Source organism: Lithobates pipiens, unplaced genomic scaffold (genome assembly GCF_037356315.1).
Source record: "Lithobates pipiens isolate NorthernLeopardFrog02 unplaced genomic scaffold, aLitPip1_a1.2 Scaffold_1, whole genome shotgun sequence".
NCBI classification, from domain to species: domain Eukaryota; kingdom Metazoa; phylum Chordata; class Amphibia; order Anura; family Ranidae; genus Lithobates; species Lithobates pipiens.
In genome coordinates, this window is record NW_027507685.1 from 148,199,713 (window position 1) to 148,219,381 (window position 19,669).

The 19,669-nt window shown below is 43.5% G+C and overlaps 1 protein-coding gene across 1 annotated transcript in view; it reads right to left on the reverse strand.

The window, feature by feature from the left end:
* TOR1B (torsin family 1 member B) overlaps positions 1–19,669 on the reverse strand; it is a 57,432-nt gene that overhangs the window by 21,419 nt on the left and 16,344 nt on the right. Inside the window, exons 2-3 of the mRNA XM_077478409.1 lie at positions 14,488–14,753; positions 11,237–11,412 (exon numbers count right to left, since the gene is read on the reverse strand). Coding sequence (XP_077334535.1) covers positions 11,237–11,412; positions 14,488–14,753 — 442 coding nt within the window. The remainder of the gene's footprint in view (positions 1–11,236; positions 11,413–14,487; positions 14,754–19,669) is intronic.

Below are 19,669 nucleotides of genomic sequence, written 5' to 3' on the forward strand. Positions count from 1 at the left end.
ATCCAGACTTCCGGATAATGAAGTCAGGATGATGCTGTGAGCAGTCGGGATGATGCTCTCTGTCAGCAGAGAGCGGACTTCAGATCTAAAAAAATGAATTGCACTCCTGTGACCCATAGGAGAAGCCCAGCCGAATGAGCTCAGGATGGACTTCTCCTTTAATCAAAAGCATCTATAAAAATATATATTCCAAAAGTGGAAAGTGGGCTACATGTTGAATATCAATTCAGATCGTGGTCGTCAGAAGTCAGGTATTAATTTGTTGTACAGGTCACTGCACAGTTACTTTTCTTTAGCTGCATGCCTAGTCCTTGCTTGTACAATGAAACTAGAGAAGAGATTTTATTAGGATTGGTTCTTAACCACTTAAGGACCGCTGTATTGCCAATGTACGTCATCACAATGGCACAGGCAGGCACAAGCACGTACATGTACGTGCCTGCCTTCCAGCGGGTGGGGGGTCCGATCGGACCCCCTCCCGCTGGATACGGTGGTCCCTTTCGGTGCCGGAGCGATCCGCGATGAGGGGATGGCCGTTGGTTTCTGGCCATCCCCTCTCGATCGCTCCTGGCCAGTGACAAACTTCCTCCCCTGTGGAAATGTAAACACAGGAGGAGGAAGTGATGTCACACTCCTCGTGGCGGTCTTTTTGACCGGACAGCGCGGAGTGAAGACGCACAAGTAAGTGCACCAACAGTCCACTGACACATAGGCACACATTTCACCCCAGTCCCCCCCCCGATCGCCCCCCCCCCAGTCACAGTGTCACTAATGCAGTGTTCATTTATTTATTGATCACTACATTTAGTGTCAGTTGTGACTGTAAAAAGTGTCAGGGCAGCTAGTGTTAGGCCCCTTTAGGTTCAGGGTAGCCCCCTACCCCCCCCTAATAAAGGTTTAACCCCTTGATTGCCCTCCCAGTTAACCCTTTCACCCCCTTTTAACAGTGTCACTAAGCGATCGTTTTTCTGATCGCTGCAATAGTGTCACTGGTCCCGCTAGGAAGCTAGTTTTTTTTTTAGGTTCAACGCCAGGTTTTTATAGCGTTAGGTACCCCGATATATAACCTAATAAAGGTTTTAACCCTTTGATTGCCCCTAGAGTTAACCCTTTCACCAGCGATCGCTGCATAAGTGTCACTGGTGACGCTGGTTAGCCAGTTAGTTATTTAGTTATTTAGGTTCCCCGTCAGGTTTTTATAAAGCTTCAGGTACCCCCATATAAATACCCAATAAAGGTTTTAACCCCCGATTGCCCTTAGTTAACCCTTTCACCAGTGATCACCGTATAAGTGTTACGGGTGACGCTGGTTAGGTAGTTCGCTTTTTATAGCATCAGGACACCCGCCATTTATTACCCAATAAAGGTTTAACCCCCTGATCACCCGGCGGGTGATATAAATTTGGTTTTAGGGTCAGAAAGGGTCTGCGTCGCCCCAGGCAGTGCTAGGTTAGTGCCAGTACCGCTAACACCCACGCGCAAAGCATACACCTCCCTTAGTGGTATAGTATCCGAACAGATCAATATCTGATCTGCTCAGATCTATACTAGCGTGCCCAGCAATTTAGGGTTCTAAAAAAACGCATTGTTAGCAGGATCAATCCAGATACCTGCTAGCACCTACGTTTTGCCCCTCTGCCCAGCCCAGCCCACCCAAGTGCAGTATCGATCGATCACTGTCACTTACAAAACACAACACACATAACTGCAGCGTTCGCAGAGTCAGGCTTGATCCCTGCGATCGCTAACAGTTTTTTTTGTAGCGTTTTATACAGTCGCTGACAGGCTAGGTGCTATTTTACCTGTGAGTCTCACTACTGTACCCCTAAATTTAGAGCCCAAAATGGCAAAGCGAAGGTACACTAGTGAAGAGGCCTACACGTTTCTGAGCATGACAGATAGTGAAGAGGAAGACACTGATCTGTCAGATTCAGGCTCAGAATACGAACCTGTAGAGGACAGCGCCTCCATGTCAGATAGCGCTGACGACGAAGAAGAGGTCCCTGCTAACTTCAGGCGTACCCGACCCCGATCTTCTGATGTTGTTGAGGTGCAGGAACCGCAAGTCCCTCGTATGGAGTATAGAGCCAGTACTAGCGCCGCTCATCCTTTTGGTGAACTGGCAAGCACCAGCGGCCTAGTACACCCTGGACGTACATCCAGCACTGCAGTATCACGTGGTGACGTGGCGAGTCCCATAAGTGCAGTTCAAGCTGGCGAGGTGGCAAGCACAAGTAGTGTCCCGCTGCCACCAAGAAGACGAAGACAGGCCCATAGTGCCCTTCCTGCAGAATTCGCCAATCCTGATTGGGTGCCCACCACTTCTGCAGCACCAGTACTTCCCCCATTCACTGCCCAACCCGGTATTCAGGTGGATACAGATGATTTTACGCCACTCGATTTTTATTCTCTGTATTTCACGGAAGATCTCTATAGATCTATTGTGGACCAAACCAATTTATATGCTGGTCAACACATCGCCGCTAATCCCCAGTTGCCGTCTCTTGCCAGAGATTGGAAACCAGTTACGGTTTCCGAATTTAAGACCTTTCTGGGCCTTTCCCTCAACATGGGCACACAAATTCATGAGGATGCGGGCTTATTGGTCCACGCATCCGGCTGACCACATGCCCGTGTTCTCCAACTCCATGTCCAGGAAACGATACGAGCAGATCTTGCACTTCAGTGACAATGAACTTTGTCGTCCACGTGGAGACCCTGAATACGATCGGCTCTACAAAATTCGGCCCCTCATAAACCACTTCAACCAACGTTTTGCAGACTTGTTTACTCCCCAAAAAGTTGTCTGCGTTAAGTTTACTGGTCGCTTGTCAATCAAACAGTACATTCCCAACAAGCGTACCAGATACGGGGTCAAGCTCTATAAGTGCTGTGACAGGGCCACAGGCTATGCATGGAGCTTTATGGTTTATGAGGGTAAAGATAGTTACGTAGAGCCGGAGAACTGCCCTGATTACATAGGAAGCGCTGGCAAGATAGTGTGGAAATTGGTGTCACCCTTATTCGGAAAGGGGTACCACTTGTACGTGGACAACTATTACACCAGCGTGCCACTGTTTAGTCATTTATTTGATCATCAGATTGGAGCATGTGGCACCGTGCGACCTAATCGCCGGGGCTTTCCCCAGCGGCTTGTAGATTCCCGTCTTAGGCTGGGGGAGAGAGCCTGCTATCGGTGTAATAATTTGCTCGCTATGAAGTGGAGGGATAATAAGAATGTTTTCGTTCTTACCTCCCTTCATGCAGACACGACGGTCCAGATTTCTACGGCGACTGGTATTGTGGAGAACCCCCTCTGTGTCCACGAATATAACAAAAATATGGGAGGGGTGGACCTCAATGACCAGATGTTGGCGCCGTATCTAGCTTCCCGCAAGGCCAGACACTGGTACAAAAAAGTGTCTGCTTACTTATTTCAATTGGCTTTGCTGAATGCTTTTGTGCTATACAAGACTTCAGGCGGGACATTAACCTTTCTTTTCTTCTAAAGAGGTTGTCACAGAGCTTCTGTATCCAGAGGGTTCTGCACCTCACCATTCCCAACCAAATGCAGTAAGCCGGCTGCATGAGAGGCATTATTCTTATGTCCTCCCGAGTACCCCTACCCAACGAGCCCCCCAAAAAAGATGTCGTGTCTGTACCAAGCGCGGATTTAGGCGTGACACCCGTTCTTATTGTCCACGCTGTCCTGGCAATCCTGGTCTTTGTCGGGGTGAGTGTTTTGAACGCTACCACACACTAGTGAAGTATTAGCGTAGGGTACAGCATTTCACAGGCTAGGCACACTAACACAGACTCTTTGGCAAAAAAAAAAAAGAAGATTTTTTTCAATTTTTCCCCAATATTGTATGCTGTGTCACTCATTTGGTCCTCTGGTTCCCCACTGTCAAAGGGACAAAACTCCTTTTTATAATGTGTGTGTGTGCGCATATACAGTTATAGTTTGTTGACTGGAGTGACGCTACCTATACTAGCTAAACCGTGTTTGGAGGACATTACTGTGAGTCATCACATATAATTTTGGAAAAAACGATCAAAAACAGCGCATCAAAGGGACTAGTAGATTGATGTGAAAAAGACTTTAAAATGTCATTTATTAAATGTAAAAAATAAACACAGACATCTGATTCCTGCAGGATCTCAAACACATAAAAAACACCAATCATAAAACGGACAGGTGTTTGATAATGAAAAGCTCCTCAGATCTCTCAATTATAACTTTGGAAAGGTCAAAACCAAAGACCAATGTGCACAGCTTTCGAATGCCTAATGAATGCAATCAATCATCTGAAAGAACCCAAAAAGTCAGTGTAAACGAATGGAACAACGTTTCTAGGGACACTCACTTCATAGGTGTTCAATGGGCTGCAGAGCTGATGAGTCCAGTCTGATGACCGAGGGGGAGGTGTTTATTTCAGCTCCATCTGAAGCGTTCGGCTTGGAGGCAGAGGTGTAATGCTGCACGCTAGGTGGTAAGGATCAAGCTTAGTCACCAGATGATATCAGCTGTACACATAGGCAGCTTGGAGAACGCTGCACTGCCTGCAGTGCCGCTTGTCCGAGCGGCTGTGGATCACATGAGAGGCTTGTCACGTGGAAGGCTGTGAAGGGGAAGGTTGCTATGCCGACTCTCCTGCTTACATGTTTCGCGCTCCTGCGCTTTGTCAAAGCTGGAGCGGCATACAGCAACCAGAAAGATAAAGGCATCGGGTAGTGTGTAGGGGCGGGGACTGTCGAAGTCTCTCAGGTTAACCCCTAATGTGTCACTAAGCCTCCTGCAGTTAAAACCTTATTAGACAGGGGTCTGTGTCAGTGAAAGAACTGTTAGAAAACATCTAATAGGAAATGTGGATTGAAACATATGGTTGACACAGTGGTGTAGTGGTTAGCACTCTCACCTAGCAGCAAGCAGGACGCTGGTTCGATTCCCAACCACGCCACCACCCGCCTGGAGCTTGTATGTTCTCCCTGTGCCTGTGTGGGTTTCCATGGGGATATTAAAGGATATACAGAAGGGAGAAGAATGCTATGGATAAAAGGACACTGCAAGTTAAAAAAACACTGTAAGTTAAAAAAACTCAAGGGGGGGAAAAATTGCGGAGACCAAGGGCAAAAAAACAAATTATTTAAAAGATATATTTTATATTATTATTATTAAGTCCTTTCCTATAGGATAGTTAGAATAAATATATTAGCTACTCTTCGTTCATAAAAAAAAAAAAAAAAAAAAAAAAAAAAAAAAAAAATCATACAATAAAGAAATGAAAAAAATATAAAAAAAATGAAAAGAAAAAGAAAGAAAAGATAACAAAAAAAAAAAAAAAAAAAGAGGAAAATGAAAGAAAATGAAAATATATTTTCTATAAAAAATGTAGGGTGGCGGTCATGAACGATGAGTAGCGATTATATCTGAGTAACCTATATCAAGAGGTTATGCTGAGGATGTCAATGTCTTCATTGAGGCCATCAGGCGAGAGAGACCCCATAAGATATATCCAGAAGGTCTCCCTGCGACAAAGGTGGGAGAATCTTTCGTTGGCCGTTAGGGTACCCTTGGGGATAGCCTCAATTGCAAGGACCTCCATTTCTTTAAAGTTTTTATCATGACAATGGCGAAAATGGCGTGGCACGCTGTGTTGAATGCAGCCCTCTTTAATCAGGCGGCGATGTTCGCCCACCCTGACTCGTAGGGCCCGCATAGTGCGGCCTACATAAAGGAGGCCACAGGGACAACGTAAAACATATATTACGTATTCAGTAGAACACGTGATGAATTGTTTAATCTCAAAGGTTTTTCCTTTGGGTGTAGTGATGGTGGATTGGCCGTTGGGGATGGACTGACAAGTATAACAACCTCTTTTACGACATTTAAAAATCCCACATCTATTATCAAAGTACATCCTAATATCAGGGAATATATTATTATCCTTTCTATTGGATTTTATAAGTTTATTGGGAGCAATAATATTTTTGATTGTACGAGAGCGTCTAAAAGTGATTTGGGGTCTGACCGGAAGGAGTGGTGCTAAAATCGGATCCAGCTTTAGGATATCGTAATGTTTGAGAATTATTTTAGACATATGTTTATATTGTGTGTTAAAGGTAGAAATAAACTAGAAGAGGTTGCAGAGGAGGACGTAAGCTTAAGGCAAAACAAAAAAGAAAGGGTGGAGACATAGTGGAAGAGAGTACCATAAAAATCTTCAACCTTTCATCACACACCCTCAATCCATATGAATTAGCATTATTGAAGAAAGGTCTAAGCTTTTCGCCATCCACTGGACCAAATAAATTTGGCCTCTTCAAAGATTTAAATAAATTTATTCGATCTCTTACCCTGAAAAGACATTTTGCAAAAACAATTATTAATAACAACAAAAAAGGAGATTCAACACCTGAAATCGATAATATTGATATGAATGTCACCCCCCAGGATGACATTTTGAGAATTCTTGAAGACTTGTGGAGCGAGTGTCATATCTCAAGCCAAACACAATATCCCTTTACAGAACCAGCGATAATTCATACTCATCTGAAACCGGCGTCCACCTTTAACCCAACCCATTCTAAGGGCCCCTTTATTGAGACTTTTTACCAAGTGGTTTATAAAGAATTTATTGAGTTATGCAATACAACCAATAACAAAAAACAAGCTAATCTAAATAAATTTGAACAACAGGCTCTTCATAACCTTACCACCAACAAGAACATTGTGGTCAAACAAGCCGATAAAGGAGGGAGTCTAGTCGTACAGGACATGGGCGACTACCTTGGCGAAGCCAATCGCCTGTTATCTGATACGACTACATATCAAAAACTTCAAACCGACCCCCTTCCAATTTACCAGCGTGATTTAATTACGTTGGTAGACAAAGCTCAAAAAGATGGGGTGTTAAATCCCCAAGAAAAACGATTCATCCTCCCCAAAGTCTGCAGCACCCCTTACTTTTATCATCTCCCCAAGGTTCACAAGTCCCTTACTAACCCTCCGGGTAGACCAATAGTGGCCAGTACTAATAGTTTCACTAGCGGCCTTTCGGCCTATATAGATCACATCTTACAGCCATTGGTGGTGCAACTTCCTTCCTATATTAAGGACTCCAGTCAGGTGATTGAGGTTATGGAAAACTACAGATGGTCTGACGAATATATGTGGGCCTCTTTAGACGTCAACTCGCTTTATACTTCTATACCCCACGAAGTGGGACTGAATGCAATACAACACTTTTTGAGCATTGATGAAAGCATGAACTCCAAACAGTCTGAATTTTTATTATTGAGCATAGAGTTCTGCTTGAAACATAACTACTTCACCTTTTTAGACCAATTTTTCCTCCAGCGCCAAGGTACAGCCATGGGAGCCAGTTTTGCCCCGGTATATGCGAACCTCACCATGGGCTTTTGGGAGGAACAAAAAATCTGGAGAAACAATCCTTTTGCTGAGTTTATCGTATTTTATGGTCGTTATATAGATGACATTTTGCTCATATGGAGTGGCGGAGTTGAGACTTTTTCCTCCTTCGTCACTTATTGTAACAACAATTCTATGGGTCTATCTTTCACATCGGTCATCGACCAAAACCATCTGGTCTTTTTGGACCTTGTACTTTCTCATAATGAGCATAGTGTCACCACTAGCAACCATATTAAACCCACAGCAGGCAACTCTTACCTTCATTATAAGAGTTGCCATCACCCTGCTTGGAAGAAAAATATTCCTAGCGGTCAGTTCCAAAGGTTACGCAGAAACTGTACCTCAACTGAGGACTATACACAACAAGGCCAGCAGATGGCAAAAAAATTCTTAGAAAAAGAATACCCAGATGATTTAGTTACACGGGCCTTTATGGAACACGCAACCAAGCATTCACCTACGAAAAAACGTCCCAAAAATTCCACTAATGACTATACTACAATTAGGTTTATTTCTACCTTTAACACACAATATAAACATATGTCTAAAATAATTCTCAAACATTACGATATCCTAAAGCTGGATCCGATTTTAGCACCACTCCTTCCGGTCAGACCCCAAATCACTTTTAGACGCTCTCGTACAATCAAAAATATTATTGCTCCCAATAAACTTATAAAATCCAATAGAAAGGATAATAATATATTCCCTGATATTAGGATGTACTTTGATAATAGATGTGGGATTTTTAAATGTCGTAAAAGAGGTTGTTATACTTGTCAGTCCATCCCCAACGGCCAATCCACCATCACTACACCCAAAGGAAAAACCTTTGAGATTAAACAATTCATCACGTGTTCTACTGAATACGTAATATATGTTTTACGTTGTCCCTGTGGCCTCCTTTATGTAGGCCGCACTATGCGGGCCCTACGAGTCAGGGTGGGCGAACATCGCCGCCTGATTAAAGAGGGCTGCATTCAACACAGCGTGCCACGCCATTTTCGCCATTGTCATGATAAAAACTTTAAAGAAATGGAGGTCCTTGCAATTGAGGCTATCCCCAAGGGTACCCTAACGGCCAACGAAAGATTCTCCCACCTTTGTCGCAGGGAGACCTTCTGGATATATCTTATGGGGTCTCTCTCGCCTGATGGCCTCAATGAAGACATTGACATCCTCAGCATAACCTCTTGATATAGGTTACTCAGATATAATCGCTACTCATCGTTCATGACCGCCACCCTACATTTTTTATAGAAAATATATTTTCATTTTCTTTCATTTTCCTCTTTTTTTTTTTTTTTGTTATCTTTTCTTTCTTTTTCTTTTCATTTTTTTTATATTTTTTTTCATTTCTTTATTGTATGATTTTTTTTTTTTTTTTTTTTTTTTATGAACGAAGAGTAGCTAATATATTTATTCTAACTATCCTATAGGAAAGGACTTAATAATAATAATATAAAATATATCTTTTAAATAATTTGTTTTTTTGCCCTTGGTCTCCGCAATTTTTCCCCCCCTTGAGTTTTTTTAACTTACAGTGTTTTTTTAACTTACAGTGTCCTTTTATCCATAGCATTCTTCTCCCTTCTGTATATCCTTTAATATCCCCATGGAAACCCACACAGGCACAGGGAGAACATACAAGCTCCAGGCGGGTGGTGGCGTGGTTGGGAATCGAACCAGCGTCCTGCTTGCTGCTAGGTGAGAGTGCTAACCACTACACCACTGTGTCAACCATATGTTTCAATCCACATTTCCTATTAGATGTTTTCTAACAGTTCTTTCACTGACACAGACCCCTGTCTAATAAGGTTTTAACTGCAGGAGGCTTAGTGACACATTAGGGGTTAACCTGAGAGACTTCGACAGTCCCCGCCCCTACACACTACCCGATGCCTTTATCTTTCTGGTTGCTGTATGCCGCTCCAGCTTTGACAAAGCGCAGGAGCGCGAAACATGTAAGCAGGAGAGTCGGCATAGCAACCTTCCCCTTCACAGCCTTCCACGTGACAAGCCTCTCATGTGATCCACAGCCGCTCGGACAAGCGGCACTGCAGGCAGTGCAGCGTTCTCCAAGCTGCCTATGTGTACAGCTGATATCATCTGGTGACTAAGCTTGATCCTTACCACCTAGCGTGCAGCATTACACCTCTGCCTCCAAGCCGAACGCTTCAGATGGAGCTGAAATAAACACCTCCCCCTCGGTCATCAGACTGGACTCATCAGCTCTGCAGCCCATTGAACACCTATGAAGTGAGTGTCCCTAGAAACGTTGTTCCATTCGTTTACACTGACTTTTTGGGTTCTTTCAGATGATTGATTGCATTCATTAGGCATTCGAAAGCTGTGCACATTGGTCTTTGGTTTTGACCTTTCCAAAGTTATAATTGAGAGATCTGAGGAGCTTTTCATTATCAAACATCTGTCCGTTTTATGATTGGTGTTTTTTATGTGTTTGAGATCCTGCAGGAATCAGATGTCTGTGTTTATTTTTTACATTTAATAAATGACATTTTAAAGTCTTTTTCACATCAATCTACTAGTCCCTTTGATGCGCTGTTTTTGATCGTTTTTTCTGCTGCATCCATTTTTTGCCAAGTCCATAATGGGTTAACAGCCGCACATTGAGACCATCTACAGGACATTTATTTAAATAAACAAACATCCCACGAGATAGTCAAACGCTCTTAAAGAGACCATTCATTTGTGCGCCAACTTTATCTTGTTTTGTTTTACATATAATTTTGGACCCTTTGTGTTTCTTTTTCTTGGTTTGAATGTCCACCAAGCCATCTCTGCACTCCCAGGCTCCAAATGCTCTCCTGCCCCTTGGCACCAACCCTCCTCTTGCAAGTCCACGTTGAGTGACATGAGGGTAGCTAGCAGCTAAGCCCAAACTCCCAGGAGGGGGTCCCTGGTGGAACATCAGTTACCTCTTAAACTCCACTTACATGGGAAGCAGTAGCAGAGTCCACATACTGGTTTGCCCCTCCCCCCATGCAGTTTCCTGAGACACGCGACATGTCCCAAGAAGCTGCAGGGCCATTCAAAAAGAGCAATGCGAGTTTACACACATGCAGTGGGAAACCAGCTGTTGCTCCTCAGGAAGCCACAGCTGGCTCCCATTTCCAAGACATCGGCTCCAGGGACCTGCAGTGGTAAGAAGAACCAGCTGCAGGGACACAGTGCTGGACTCCAGGCACTAGTAAGTACCTGATCTTTAAAAAAAAAAAAAAAAAAAAAAAAAAAAAAAAAACACCAGCTACAGGTTTACAGTTGCTGACAAAAAAAAATAAAAAATAAACACTAAAGTTCCTCTTAAAGGGGTGTTCCAGTGGGGAATTTTTTTCTTAAAAGTCAGCAGCACCTTGCGGCTTCACTGCCAGTTTCCTACTGCGCATGCGCACGCTTTGTGAATGGCATGTGCTGTGTTAGGAAACACACAGTTCCAAGAACACAGCGCGCCACATTACCCAGAAGACAAAGCGACGAGGAGAGAAGACTGAAGATCGCCGCAGAGTAGGAAGAGGCAGATTAGGAAGACTGCCTAGCAACAGGGTTTCTGGTAAAGTGAAAATATATATATTTTTTTTAAGAATATTAATGCTGTTTTTTTTTTTTTTCTCTTTTTAGGGTGGCCCTCCACTTTAAATTACAGTATATATGTACTGACACAGCAGTGTGGTAGGAGGATGGATCTAAAAATCAAGCTTTGACTTTTGATTTGCTTTAAGTAGCTAATCATACATAAAATTGAAAATGCACAGTAGGAAGCAATTATTTTTCCTGTGGTACCTGAGGAAAAGGAAGATAGCTTTACGGTAGGACACGCCATCTATCTGCTCATAATAGTCCAGGAACGGTTTGATTGTGTCAATAAGTCCTTGATGCAACTTGTCCATCTCGTCAAATATGAATATGGATCGAGGACAGCTGGTGACGTTTCCACGAATCCATGACTGTATTTGATCCTGAATGAAGGAAGAGAACCTCGGGTATTAACACAAGACTGTATCAAAAAATGTTACACGGTTATAGATTACAGTCATTCTAGACCCTTAAAGGCCAAGTTCACCGTTTCACACAGAATTTCACTTTTCATAATAAATAGAAGCCTTTTCTGCCCATCCCAATGTGCTTAGATATTATACTAGTCTATGGGAACTTTAGGTTTGCACTTCTGCTCAGAATAATACAAAAAAAAAAAAAAAAAGCTGAGCTCTGACATCCTGTAGCATCATGTGACTATCCCGGAAATTTCATATTTCATCATGCACAGATTTACTGCAACACAGGATAGGGCATGTATTACCTCTCTGTGCCACCTCTTATTTGCACCCATTTAAAAAAAAAAAAAAAAATATTTTGGAAAAGGTTCTTGCACCTACTTTGGTGTGATTAACAGTACGTTTTGGCCCCCGTAGAGTATGCAAACCACATCCAAAAACGCAACAGTCACAACAAAGTTGCACTACATAATTCCACTGAAATCAGACTGCAGTAGTATGAACATAACCTTACTGTGGTTACTAAGGTTTCTATGGAGTCCATAGTGAACTGCATGCATTTTTTTTATACCACTGTGATAAGATTATCACAGTGGTATATAAAAAAAAAAAAAATGCACACAGATTTAGTACAGATGTACTATAGCTATGTTGATGTCCTTTCCTTACATGGGGAACATCTGTTCTTCTATGCTAATTTTGTAAACTGATAACATTTTCTAAATAAACAGCTATAAAAATAAAAATAATAAAAAAAAGGGAAGAAGGGAGAAGAAGAAAGGTCAGCTTAGTTTTGGTCTGCAAATCACAAATGGGTGGAACTGCGACTGCAGAGAGAAGGCAACTAAATCAATAAGAGCCCCTTCACACTGACGCGCTTGAAAACTGGCCCCAAAATGCTGGGCGCTTTTCAAGCATTTGAGGCGTTTGCTGTGACCTTCAAAAAAGTGCACTGCTATCAAAAGAATCATTCTGGAGGTGCTTTTGGGGGCACTTCCCATTCATTTCAATGGAGAGGGGTGCTTTTGGAGGTACTTTTTTTTTCTCTTTTTAGCACTCCAAACATGCTCAAAAGATGTTGCTTGGAGGAGTTTTTTCACCACCCCATCCGAGTGTGAAAGCACTTATCCGATTGGATAGGATCAGCAAGTAATTTTTTTTACCACCGTTAAAGAAATTGGACAATGCTTTCACATGGGGAGATATTTTTTTTTCTGTCTTATCTCTGAATTAACTAGGGATTCAGAGGGGTTGCTTTGTTCTTAAGGCCGGGTTCACACCACAGCGATGCGGGAACGCCGCGAATCCGTGGCGTTTTCCGGCATCGCATGCCTCCCGCCGGCAGTTCACACTGCCCTATGCGAACGGCTAGGAGTGTCAATGAAATGTTAATGACACCCCCAGATCCGTCCGCATATCGCAGTGCGATCTGCACACTCGCACAGGAATCGGATCGCATGGTGTGAACACCCATGCGATCCGATTCTGCTGCGGACCAAAAACAGGGTCCCGTGCGAGTTTGCTGCGGGAGCGATGCGAATTCAGCCATACTATCTGTATGGCTGAACTCGCATCGCTACGGAGATCGGATGCGATTTGCACTGCAGTGCGGTGCGAATCACATCCGGATCTCCCCCCCACAGCAGTGTGAACCCAGCCTCAAGGATAAAACGCTGCACACATACAGCCGTGGCCAAAAGTTTTGAGAATGACACATTCATTTTCACAAAGTCTGCTGCCTATTTGCATATACTCCAGAATGCTATGAAGTGTGATCAGATGAATTGAAATTAATTGCAAAGTCCCTCTTAACCATGAAAACGAACTTGATCAAAAACAAACAAAAACACACACACACACACACACACACACACACACACACACACACACACACACACACACACACTTCCACTGCATTTGTGAAGAAGGCTTCAGGGCGCCCAAGAAAGTCCAGCTAACGCCAGGACCGTCTCCTACAGTTGATTCAGCTGCGGGATCGGGGCACCACCAGTGCAGAGCTTGCTCAGGAATGGCAGCAGACAGGTATGAGGGCATCGGCACACACAGCGAGGCGAAGACTTCTGTGTCAAGAAGGGCAGCAAAGAAGCCACTTCTCTCCAGGAAAATCATCAGACAGACTGATATTCTGCAGAAGGTACAGAGACTGGACTGCTGAGGACTGGGATAAAGTCATTTTCTCCGATGAATCCCCTTTCCAATTGTTTGGGGCATCCAGAGAAGAAAAGGTGAGCGCTACCATCAGTCCTGTATCATGCTAACAGTAAAGCATCCTGAGACCATTCATGTGTAAAGTTGCCTCTCAGCCAAAGGAGTGGGCTCACTCACAATTATGCCTAAGAACACAGTCATTAATAAAGAATGGTAGAAAAACATCCTCTGAGAGCAACTTCTCCCAACCATCTAAGAACAGTTTGGTGAGGAACAATGCCTTTTCTAGCATGATGCAGCACCTTGCCATAAGGCAAAAGTGATAAATAAGTGGCTTGGGGAACAAAACATCGACATTTTGGTTCCATGGCCAGGAAACTCCCCAGACCTTAAATCCCCTTGGGAACTTGGTCAATCCTCAAGAGGTGAACAAAAAATCACCACAAATCTTGACAAACTCCAAGCATTGATTAGGCAAAAATAGGCTGCCATCAGTCAGGATGTTGCCCAGAAGTTGATTGACAGTATGCCAGGGTGAACTGCAGAGGTCTTGAAAAAGAAGGGTCAACACTGCAAATATTGACTCTTTGCATAAACCAAAAAACGAAAAAAGCAAAAAAAAGCAGTTGACACTTATCAAATGCTTGTAATGCTACTTGAGTATACCATAGTAACATCTGACCAAAAGATCTAAGAACAATGAAGCAGCAGACTTGGTGAAAATATTTGCGTCATTCTTAAAACTTTTTGCCACGGCAGTACAAACACGGTAACTAATACTCATTACTCTGCCTTATAAAGACCAGGGCGTTTTTAAGTGGAGTTCTTCAAATTGTGACATTTTGTGAGATTTACAAAAGGTAAGCGCACCTTGTACAAATTAACCAAGTTGTTGTGTGGGAAATGCATAGTTGACACGAAAAGATGGACGTATTTGCTGCTCATCCCCTTCTCATGAATGTTCTCTGCGATGATTTTGCTGATGAAGTTCTTGCCGGTGCCGGTCCAGCCATGCAGGGATAGAGCCAGGGGCTTTTTGGAGTTTTCAGTGTTCATAAACCCTGTGACTGCTCGGAAGATGACATCACGGGCCAAGTGCTGCCCAATCAGTTTATTTTCCAAGTCTTCCTTGAAAGCTGATAAAAATAAGAATTGTTACAGTGGAGTACCAAGCTAATAAAATGCAAAAATAATAATCTGTGAAAACAGTCCAGGTACATCTTTGTTCCCATCACCCTCCTCTCCTCCCACCCATTTAGGGAATTTCTCAGGTTTCTTTTCTTTTTTGCGCTCCAGTGGGAAATTAACTTCCAAAGTCCTATCATGACTTGGTTTTATACATTTTCGTCTTCTAAAAGCACCGAAAGAAGCCTGCGGCGTGGCAGCTCATGCCAAGGAAACAGCAGTGTAACCTTTATGTAGCGGTACCCCCGTAGGGGCTGCTAAGTTATGTGGCAAACCTATTACACTGTCCAGCCCGGCATTCACTTCCAAGTCACTTTGAGACAATGAACAGTCCATGTGCTTGTTTTTGTTATTTTTACTAGGAAATTTAAACTTGGATGGGGTAAGGGAATTATGAGATGCCCAGCAAATTGACATACAATCCACCAATTGATGGATATACAATCAATTGGGAAAGCTGTGTACACTCTGTACAAGTTACAACACCAGTCTCCTCCAGCACTTTCCTTGCTTGCAGACTATTCCTCTTCCTTCCTCCTGCACAACTCTAAACTCCCAGGAGCAGCTAGCACATTTAAAGTTAGGCCAGACACTGGCTCAACCAAGCCTTAGCAATTGCATTTTGGAGGAAGGGACCGCGGGCCCCTATGATGAAGCAGGAAATGAAAAGTCTTTAGTGCTAGCTGGACTACTGCTCCCAGTCAGCCCTCTTCAGGCCCTGCTTGCTCTCCTTGCTGCAGCTGCCAGACTTCACTGCCCGTGACATTCCAGTCCTCGCTACTGGCTTTGCACCCATCTGACTGCATGCTCACAGTTCTCTCAGGTGTGCTTCCCCTGTCCTCCCGACTGCACATGTCACTCACCAGCCCTCCTGGCTGCAACCGGTGGTTCCCTCCTGGAGACTTGCCTGGCCGTACTAGCCACCACTGTCCTCTCCTGCTCCTCCTGTCAAGAACCTTCACGCTTTCCTGAAGGGCTCCGTCCTGCACCTGAGCCCAGGCCCAAGGTCACACCCACACTAAGACCAAGACTGGGGATCTCCCTCAAAGGCCCAGACAACCTAGTACTCCACCTCCAGCAAGGACGTGCAGTCAGGAGAGGCAGGTGAGGCAAAAGGAAAAAAATAAAAAATAAAAATAAAAAAAAAGGTACCAGTTACTTACCGGTAACTGTCTTTCTGGGAAATCTTCCAGGACGGCACACCTGAGAGATGAGAGGCCCCTCCCTGCAGGAAACACAATCAATCAACAGCTGTTTTAAGTCCCCACCCTTCCCCTTGATCCTCAGTTTGTAGAGAAGTAACTCCTGAACCGGGTTCACAAGGGAAATCATTCCTCATAGGTACTCACCTTCTAGTGTTCTACAATTTTCCCTCCTCCAACGGGCGGGAAGTAGGCCTGCCGTCCTGGAAGATTTCCCAGAAAGACAGTTACCGGTAACTGGTACCTTTCTCAGGTCATCTTCCAGGACGGCACACCTGAGAGGATAAACAAGTACCTCAGGCCTACCTTAGGGTGGGGCCACTGCAAGACCCTCTTGGCGAACCTTGGTTCTGCAGTGAGCTTTACCTCCACTCCATATGCTCATATGCTTGATGAAGGGATCTTAGCTGGATCATGTGACTGATCTGCAGGTCTGCTCCACAGATGTCCCTGCCTTTTTTCCGCTTCGGATGCAGTATCTAGGTGAAATGAGCTCTTAAAAATGGAATCAGAAAACATGTTAAACTTGTAGGTTAGCAATGTTGCCTATCTCACACATCTAACAACCATGGCCTATTGTTCCTGTAGGTGCTACTTAGAACCACTAAAAAGATAAATAAGAGACCTGTGTAAGACAAGGACACTACATTAAGCAATAAGAGGGCCTGTCTTAACACTACCCTGTTCAGGGAAATAAAACTGCAAAAAAGGGGGGGGGCCCTGACAGACAACTTTTTTGTTCCTTTTTATCTTTATGTCAGCAAAGACTAAAGGGAAGCCTACTTAAGGCTAATAGATTAACAGAAGCTTGATCCCTGGGTTTAAGGCATGCCCAATCTATGTCTTTACTTACGCCTGAGAGCCTACTTCAGGAGATTAAAGTCCCTAGCAGGAGTAGACTACCCATATTGCTACCTCTAGTTTTGCTAAAAGGGCGAAATTAAGGGCCATGCCCCGAGCCGAAACCTATTTTATACTTCAGCCTCAGGCCCTAATACTCCTCTGAACAGAACTCTCCAAGTTCTTACTTAAAAGGGCGATTCATTATCCCCTTCCTCCAGTGTCCCATAACCCTACTGGGCTTTAACCCTAGGAAATGGTTCTGGCATCCCTGAATGTAAGTGGTCAAGGTTTTCTGACATGTGGCATCTGCAGCCCGAACTCCTGGCCCCTCCATGGAAAAGAAGGCTGAAATGCAAAAAGGTGATACATGTATTATTAATATCACAAATAAAATGATCATAGGATTGTGGGCACGGCACAATAGATTTAGACAGAAAGGACACAAGCATAGACAACAATGTTGTGTGCCTGAGTGCGACTAGCTAAACCCATATATCAAATATGGGAAGAGACCCAAATCTGAACCTCAATGTAGACAAACAGTCCTCACAGTCTGGTTTTCTGATGTGCTGCCAAGACGTAAAAACATTAAGACACAAGCAAACCCTAAATGCTGCGCATTTCTTTAGTGCAGCTAGCTAGGTCATAACTGATATATAAATACAGAAAGGACAGGAACCCCCTTTACTGTTGTGTTTTACTGATGTACAGCAAAACAAGGCTTTAAATATAAAGACAGAAAGACCCAAACTTCTATGTTGTGTATTTCTGACAAACCACCAAATACAGTTATAAGATTAATATGAACACCAACTCCCGTGTTGTGCATTTCTGCTATGCCACAGGGTAAAATATGGCACACAAGACAATCCTTTCTGTCATGCACTTCTGTAGTGTAGTTCAGATAGAACAAACACTGAGAAAGGACACAAGCAACCTGCAGCATTGTGTTTTTCTGAAACAGAAAGCACCAACAAGCTTCAATCTTGAGTATTTCTGCTGTGCAACAACATAAAAGCAGACACTGAGGAAAAAAGACAGACAGCCTTTACAGCTGCAATCTTTCTGGTCTGCTGCAAAATAAAACAATAACGCCATTTTGAGTATTCTTGCTGTGTAGCAAAACCTCAATCAGAAGGGACAGATAAGTTTAGGGTTCCCACACCCGTGCGACCAAACCTGCGACTTGGGACTGCAAGACGCATGAGAAGTCATATACTATGGCTTCCAATGGGTACCATTTGTGTCTTTGCGACTCCAGAAGTCCCTGATTCCTGGATCCACAGACCTCAAGATTACACAGGTCGCAAGGAAAAAAAAATAGCAATTTTCAGGTCAAACAAGTAAGGGGTCCCCAATGCTGTAACTCCCTGGAGGATTGCAGCCAACAAACCCCTGCTGTGTATCCCTAAGATACTGAAAGGTAGATCAATGAGAAACACTGCTGTACCTGATATACAAACAATAAGGCAGTAAATATAGGACATACAGGACACAAACATTCAATCTTTGTGTATGTCTGATGTGTAGTAATATACCAATACTGAGCAGAGATGCCACCATCCTCAATGTGTCTCTCAGCTGAGCAGCAAAAACAAAATCAGAAAGAGACAAGCAATCTTCACTGCTGTGTCCTGTCTGATATGCAGCCAATAAGGCAGTATATGCAAGACATAAAGGACAGACAACCTTCAATCTTGTACATGTCTGATGTGCAACAATATAACAATTCTGAATAGAGATAGCACATCCATATTGAAGCGATTTGGCCTTGCGACTCAACATGTCAAATCGCATGGCTAAAATCAGCACAACACCACTTTGTGGTGCTACACAGATTACCAAAGGCAGTATATGTACTACACCTGGCAGGGGTTCAATTTGTATTTCTGCTATGTAGCCCAACAAATTCGAACCATCAATTTTCACTGCTGCCTTTCTGATAAGGCAGTAATACAGGACACAAAACCTCACAGACCTTAATCCTGTATATGTCTGATGTGCAACAATAAAAAACACTCTGAATAGAGATAGCACATCCATATTGAAATGATTTGTCATGCGACTTAACATGTCAAATCGCATATTTAAACTCAGCAGCCATTAATAGCACTGTCTGAATCAGCACAATGCCACTCAAATCAGGACCATCAGACTTCACTGCTGCCTTTCTGATAAGTAACCAACAAGGCAGTAATACAGGACACAAAGCCCCACAGACAGACCTCAATCTTGTGTATGTCTGATGTCTGATGTACAGCAATATAACCATTATGAGAAGAGATGTCACCAGACTCAATGATGTGCATTTCTGCTGTGCAGCACAAAACCAGAAAGTACAGATCACCTTCACTGTTGTATTTTTCTGATCTGTAGCCAAACAAAGCAGTACCTTTAGGGTATAAAGGACACCAAACAAGCTTCAGTGCAGCACATTTCTGATGTACACCAATATAGCCCTTATGAGCAGAGAATTCACAAATCTCAATGTGTATTTCTGTTGCGCCACAAAAACATCCCAGAAAGCACAAACCTTCACTACTGAGGTCTACTGGTGTGCAGCCAATGAGGAGTCATGGTCTATCCCTTTATGAAATAACCAACAGGCAATTTATTTCATAGGCATAGCCTGGGCTGTAGATACTAAACCTCACCACCAGTGAAGGAACAAATCCTAAAATGGTTGGACACCCTACTATTAGTAGTAGTTGTTGTCCTACCCTTACCTCCATAGACTGAGCAAAGGCTAGCCAGCTCATAGCCAGGTGGTGCTGATTAGCAACTAAAGTCTCAATGAGCCCAGCCCTAGAGACCAATTTAAG